We start from the raw sequence: 5,560 nt of genomic DNA, 5'->3' as shown, positions 1-5,560 counted from the left end.
TTTCTGGTGCTGTTTTGTCTTAAAGTGATTACTCTGTTCACCATTTTTCATAGTCACTGTTTGCATTCAACCAGGTCTTTAGTACACAAGATGCTCATGTAATATTAAAACAAATTTTATTGAATAAGGTAGTTAACCAACATTAATTTCAGTTATGAGTGAAAATAAGATGTGATGCATAACAAAACAAGTCCCAGCTCCACATTATTTAGTTGGCTGTTTCACAAATCAGTACAAAATCAGAATTGATTGACAATAAAAAGTTATTAATTGTTAGATGGACTTTGTGTGTACATCAAGCATATTGGTTTATGGTCCGTTAATAAAGGTAAGCTTGGGTAATCAAGTAATTTTCCATTATTTATTGAATTACCAACATTTTGTGTAGCAGAAAAAATATTTCAGCTATACTATAATCTCAAATATTTATCAGCCCCTGGCACTTAATAAATGACCCCTTGTTATGGAGAAGTTCCCTTCTTGGGTACTCCGGATTTAGGTTAACAATGGGATTTATAAAAAGGCACTATATCTGAGCGACATAAAAAAAAATCAAAACCCCAGATATTCATTTGATCCCGACAGTTTCTAACAACAATATAGAAATAATCCAACTGGCGTGCTAAAACACGGCAGTTCAATTCACCTGGCAAACACAAGGACAAGTCAGCACATCTATATTGCGAGGAGACGTTATGACCTGAAGTCTGACATTTGTGAGAGCTTGGAGCTTTCCAGTGAGCTCAGAGAGGTGCGGGCGGATATCCAGAATCTCCAAGTATTCCAGGTCCTTTAGCTGGTGAAGTTGTAAGAAATCTTTCTCTGATACGTGTTCATGCCGCAGTTTGAGACTTTTAAGCTTTGGAAAAAGTTGTGGGATTTGAGCTGCATGTGCTCCTAAATGTGAGGGCCAGGGGTCAATGTGAAGGTGCAGAAGATTTGGTACCTGCACTGACACAGCCTCCATGTCCTGTGGAGACAATCCTGCAATACACAGTGTGAGACTGGTCACTGTGGCTGGAATGGATGTGACGTAGTTTTTAACAGGCGGGCCCTTGACTATGACCAGTGTTGACAGTTGAGAGAGGTCCCTCAGCCATGTTTTTAGGTGACCACCATCCTGTCCTCCTGGAATCCGGTGATGTGAGTGATTGTAGAAAACAGCAAGACTCTTCAGGCCAGGCATTCGCTTCATTACATCTTCTTCAAATGAGTAATCCATGCAGTCGATAAGTTCCAGACTGGACAAGACTGGGGCATCATCTCCTCCTAAGGGACCTGGGTTGGGTCTGGAGTTATTGTGAAAGGTGCACAGTGTATGCCCAACGGACAAAGAGAGATGTTTAAGCTTAGGCAGGCAGGTAAGTATGGAGTGAACCATCAAAAAAGTGTCTTCAATGATTCCCACTTTATGACAGACTAGAGACGTAAGATTTTTAAACTTGACGACAGCAGAAATTAAGCTAGACACTGCTGTAGTGGGAAGTTTAACATCACACATGCTCAGGTGAGTCAGCTGCTTGGGTTCATACACTGTGGAGCCATCTAGCAAAAGAGGAGTGCCACTACCTCTAATAGCCAAACGCTTCAGATTTGTGCATTCCTTTAAGAAGCCGAGGCTCGCTTGGGAGCTTTGGTACGTTACCACTGTGGTGAGAGTAGGTATGGACGAGGCCAGCCGTTTCAGGTCCGTAGCTTTGGTTCCCCTTAACACCACACTGGTGACTCTTCTTCGGCGGAGAGTGCCCCAAAACTGACTGTTATAATATCCCTTATGGAAACCTAGAACCACCGACCAGTCTTTCCAAAGAGATCCGTGGTCAATAAGTTTTTTGAAATACTTGCAGGCTGTCCGGACGCTAAACTTGTCTGAAGCTGAGAGATAACCAAAAACGTGGACCCAGATCTCTGCCGGGAGCTGTTGTGCCGGCTGTGCCATCGCTTGTTTGTTTAATCAAATGTACTAATGTAGCTTTACCATTAGCCCAGTCAAAAAAGGTAGAAACATCATTCTTTTAAACCGATCTTGATCGTTGGAACGGATGAGTTTATGAAGCTTTGGTTTCGTGGGTTTCTCCCTATAGGTAATAGAAAGCGATTGACACAACAACCAACCAATAGCTGTGAAGTTCACTCTCATTGTCCCTTATGATTGACATAGCAACCGACCAATAGCTATGAAGCCAACGCCCATACTTCCTTTGTGATTGACATAGCAACCAACCAATAGCTAATGCACGTACTCTCTTGTGATTGGTTACTGTTTTGTATAAATTCTGTTTGCGTCAGTTCCTTTTTCCTCTTTCTTTCACGCGACCCTCTAGTCACGGTAAGGCCTACTCATGCTCATCTAGAAAACACAAATCACACTTTTCTTTGAGACAGGAAAAGGCAACAAACGACTTTTGGTGTAACAATAACTACTTATAGCACGAAATTATATGTTTTGGCTCATGTAAAAGAACGGCGTGGGCACTAGGCCTACCGCGTCCTATCAATACATTGCTAGTTTGCTATTAGCCGGCTAACGTTAGCAGTCGACCACATGTCATGTTGTACAGATCACATATGTTCCGTTTTATACATCGCATCTAACAATGTTTTTATTCTGTTTGCAGATATTACCTTGTCTTTAAATCAGCTGTTTAGCGATCCTTGGAAGCACTGCAAAGATGCCCAGGGAAGACAGGGCCACGTGGAAGTCCAACTATTTTATGAAAATCATCGTAAGTAGGACTTGACTTGCGTAAGTTTATATCTAAGTTTTATATTTTACACTACAGTGTATTACTGAATATGTAATTGATTGATGTTTTATGTATTTGTAGCAACTTTTGGATGACTTTCCCAAATGCTTCGTTGTGGGTGCAGACAATGTCGGCTCCAAGCAGATGCAGACCATCCGTCTGTCTCTGCGTGGAAGGGCTGTCGTGCTCATGGGCAAAAACACCATGATGCGCAAAGCCATTCGTGGCCACCTTGAAAACAATCCTGCCCTGGAGAAGTGAGTTTAATGTTTCACTATCTTGTTGATACTTAAGGCCATTTGTTTTGATCTAGCAGGATAAGTTACAATGCAGCTTGTTTGGTACTGCTTTGTCGTTCCCCCTGCAAACATTAACTGTTTCCTCGCTATACCTGTCAGTTAGTATCACTCGACTGCCAGGCACGAAAGGTTTCAGACATTAAAACCTTTTTCATTTAAGAATATATTGCCATGTCTGCCAAAATATCTAACTGTAGATTCCATAATTGAACAGGCTTCTGCCTCACATTAAAGGAAATGTGGGCTTTGTCTTCACCAAGGAGGATCTGACTGAGGTCCGGGACCTGCTGCTGGCCAACAAGGTAAGAACTCAAATAAAATGGCCATGTTTGCTTTCGACAGCTCCCAAAGTAACTTAACGTTAGATGTTTGAAGTTGCCTGTTAAGTGTACCTGACAAATTAATGCAGTCTTAAATTGTAAAAATTATGCTCAAAGTTTTGACTCGACCACTCTTATAGACAACCACATAATGCAATCATTAGTGATTTGGTTAACTGGTATGTACACTAACGACCAGGATTCAGACACGTTTATGTGCAGGATAAGTTACAATGCAGCTTGTTTGGTTCTGCTTTGTCGTTCCCCCTGCAAACATTAACTGTTTCCTCGCTATACCTGTCAGTTAGCATCACTCAGCTGCCAGGCACGAAAGGTTACAGACACTTAAAAGACTTAAGCCTTGTAGAATTATGTTTGGACTTAATTTCGCTCAAATGGCGTCCTTAAGTGTTTGTTCAAATCCCCAGGTGCCTGCAGCTGCCCGTGCCGGAGCCATTGCCCCTTGTGATGTCGTTGTGCCAGCCCAGAACACCGGTCTGGGTCCTGAGAAGACCTCCTTCTTCCAGGCTCTGGGTATCACCACCAAGATCTCTAGGGGAACCATTGAAATCTTGGTGAGCTTAAACTCTTCCTATATTGGTTGGTATTTCACTGACTGCTTGACACGCTGGATGGATTGCTTCATGTAATCTCTGACCTTATTTCCCAGACTAATCATACACATTTATGTGCAGGATAAGTTACAATGCAGCTTGATTGGTACTGCTTTGTCGTTCCCCCTGCAAACATTAACTGTTTCCTCGCTATACCTGACTGTTAGCATCACTCGACTGCCAGGCACGAAAGGTTTCAGACACACTTAAATAAAAACTAGCCTTATAAAAGTATAATGTTATCAGTAACTAACCCGTGTTTTCTCTCTTCAGAGTGATGTCAGTCTGATAAAGACATGCGACAAGGTTGGTGCCAGCGAGGCCACGCTCCTCAACATGCTGAACATCTCACCCTTCTCCTATGGACTCAACATCCAGCAGGTGTATGACAACGGCAGTGTTTACAGTCCTGAGGTGCTCGACATCACAGAGGCTTCTCTGCATGCCAGATTCCTGGAGGTGAGATTCTTTGCTTAAATGAAAGCTGTTGTTGCAACCAAAAATCACTTTGGTATATCTTACCATATTCCCTAATTAAAATGTATCTTTTTAATTTAGGGTGTGAGGAACATTGCAAGTGTGTGTCTGGAGATTGGCTATCCCACTTTGGCCTCTGTCCCCCACTCCGTCATCAATGGCTTCAAGAGAGTCCTGGCTGTCGCTGTGGAGACAGACTACTCCTTCCCCCTGGCAGACAAGGTACACAAATCCAATCAGTACTTTCACAACATAAGTTGATTTGTTGATCAGATGTCCTTTAACTGTGGGGTCACTTGGGAAAATGTTTCTTGTTCAATATGAATGTCGAAGGACAGAGGGTTTCTTATTGACTGAAGTCCTCCAAGACAAATGTAATATTGGGCTATTCAACTTTGCATCTAAAGACCCGGTTTCATAGACATGTTTACGTGCAGGATAAGTTACAATGCAGCTTGTTTGGTACTGCTTTGTCGTTCCCCCTGCAAACATTAACTGTTTCCTCGCTATACCTGTCAGTTAGCATCACTCGACTGCCAGGCACGAAAGGTTTCAGACACAATTGATCTTTGTTTAAAAAAACAAAAGTTTTGCCTCTGTTAACCAGGACACTGGAAATGTTAAACTAACAATACCTTTGTCTTCACAGGTCAAGGCCTTCTTGGCTGACCCAACTGCTTTTGCTGCTGTCGCAGCACCTGTAGCAGTTGCCGAGACCGCCGCGGCTCCGGCTGCTAAGGAGGAGGCAGCAGCGAAGGAAGAGTCTGAGGAATCAGATGATGACATGGGCTTCGGTCTGTTCGACTAAAACAAATACAGCGAACAACCAAGATTGAATCAAATAAGATCATGATTCAATAAAAAAAAAATCTTAACTCAACCTGACTTGTCTGACTTTATAAAAGTAAACTGTATATTGCATTAGGATAAATGCAATGGATTCTGTACTGAAGTTCTACTTGGGTGTAGAATAAATGTAGTACAGTACAAGTTGTTTGAACAGATGCTCAAAACTTTAGCTACATCTAGAACATGTAAAACTGAGGCTGTTGTATTCTTCCCAGTCATCATTAACCCATAGTTTTTTACATCGATTGTTTTTT

General features: G+C 42.2%; 1 protein-coding gene across 2 annotated transcripts; it reads left to right on the top strand.

The window, feature by feature from the left end:
- The first annotated feature begins 2,161 nt into the window (after positions 1 to 2,161).
- On the top strand, positions 2,162 to 5,337 carry rplp0 (ribosomal protein, large, P0). 2 transcript variants are annotated; one of them, XM_063910808.1, is made up of 8 exons: positions 2,162 to 2,329; positions 2,619 to 2,726; positions 2,829 to 3,004; positions 3,261 to 3,348; positions 3,795 to 3,941; positions 4,254 to 4,439; positions 4,539 to 4,679; positions 5,107 to 5,337. In XM_063910808.1, the coding sequence occupies exons 2-8, from the start codon at positions 2,673 to 2,675 to the stop codon at positions 5,263 to 5,265; spliced, it is 951 nt and encodes a 316-aa protein (XP_063766878.1). In that variant the 5' UTR covers positions 2,162 to 2,329; positions 2,619 to 2,672; the 3' UTR covers positions 5,266 to 5,337. The 2 variants fall into 2 exon arrangements, with proteins under 2 accessions (XP_063766878.1, XP_063766879.1); XM_063910809.1 differs by lacking the exon at positions 2,162 to 2,329 and having other exon boundaries at positions 2,619 to 2,746.
- The last annotated feature ends 223 nt before the right edge of the window (positions 5,338 to 5,560 follow it).

The sequence above is a fragment of the Eleginops maclovinus genome, chromosome 20 (assembly GCF_036324505.1).
Source record: "Eleginops maclovinus isolate JMC-PN-2008 ecotype Puerto Natales chromosome 20, JC_Emac_rtc_rv5, whole genome shotgun sequence".
NCBI lineage: Eukaryota > Metazoa > Chordata > Actinopteri > Perciformes > Eleginopidae > Eleginops > Eleginops maclovinus.
This window is presented reverse-complemented; position numbering and strand designations above follow the sequence as displayed.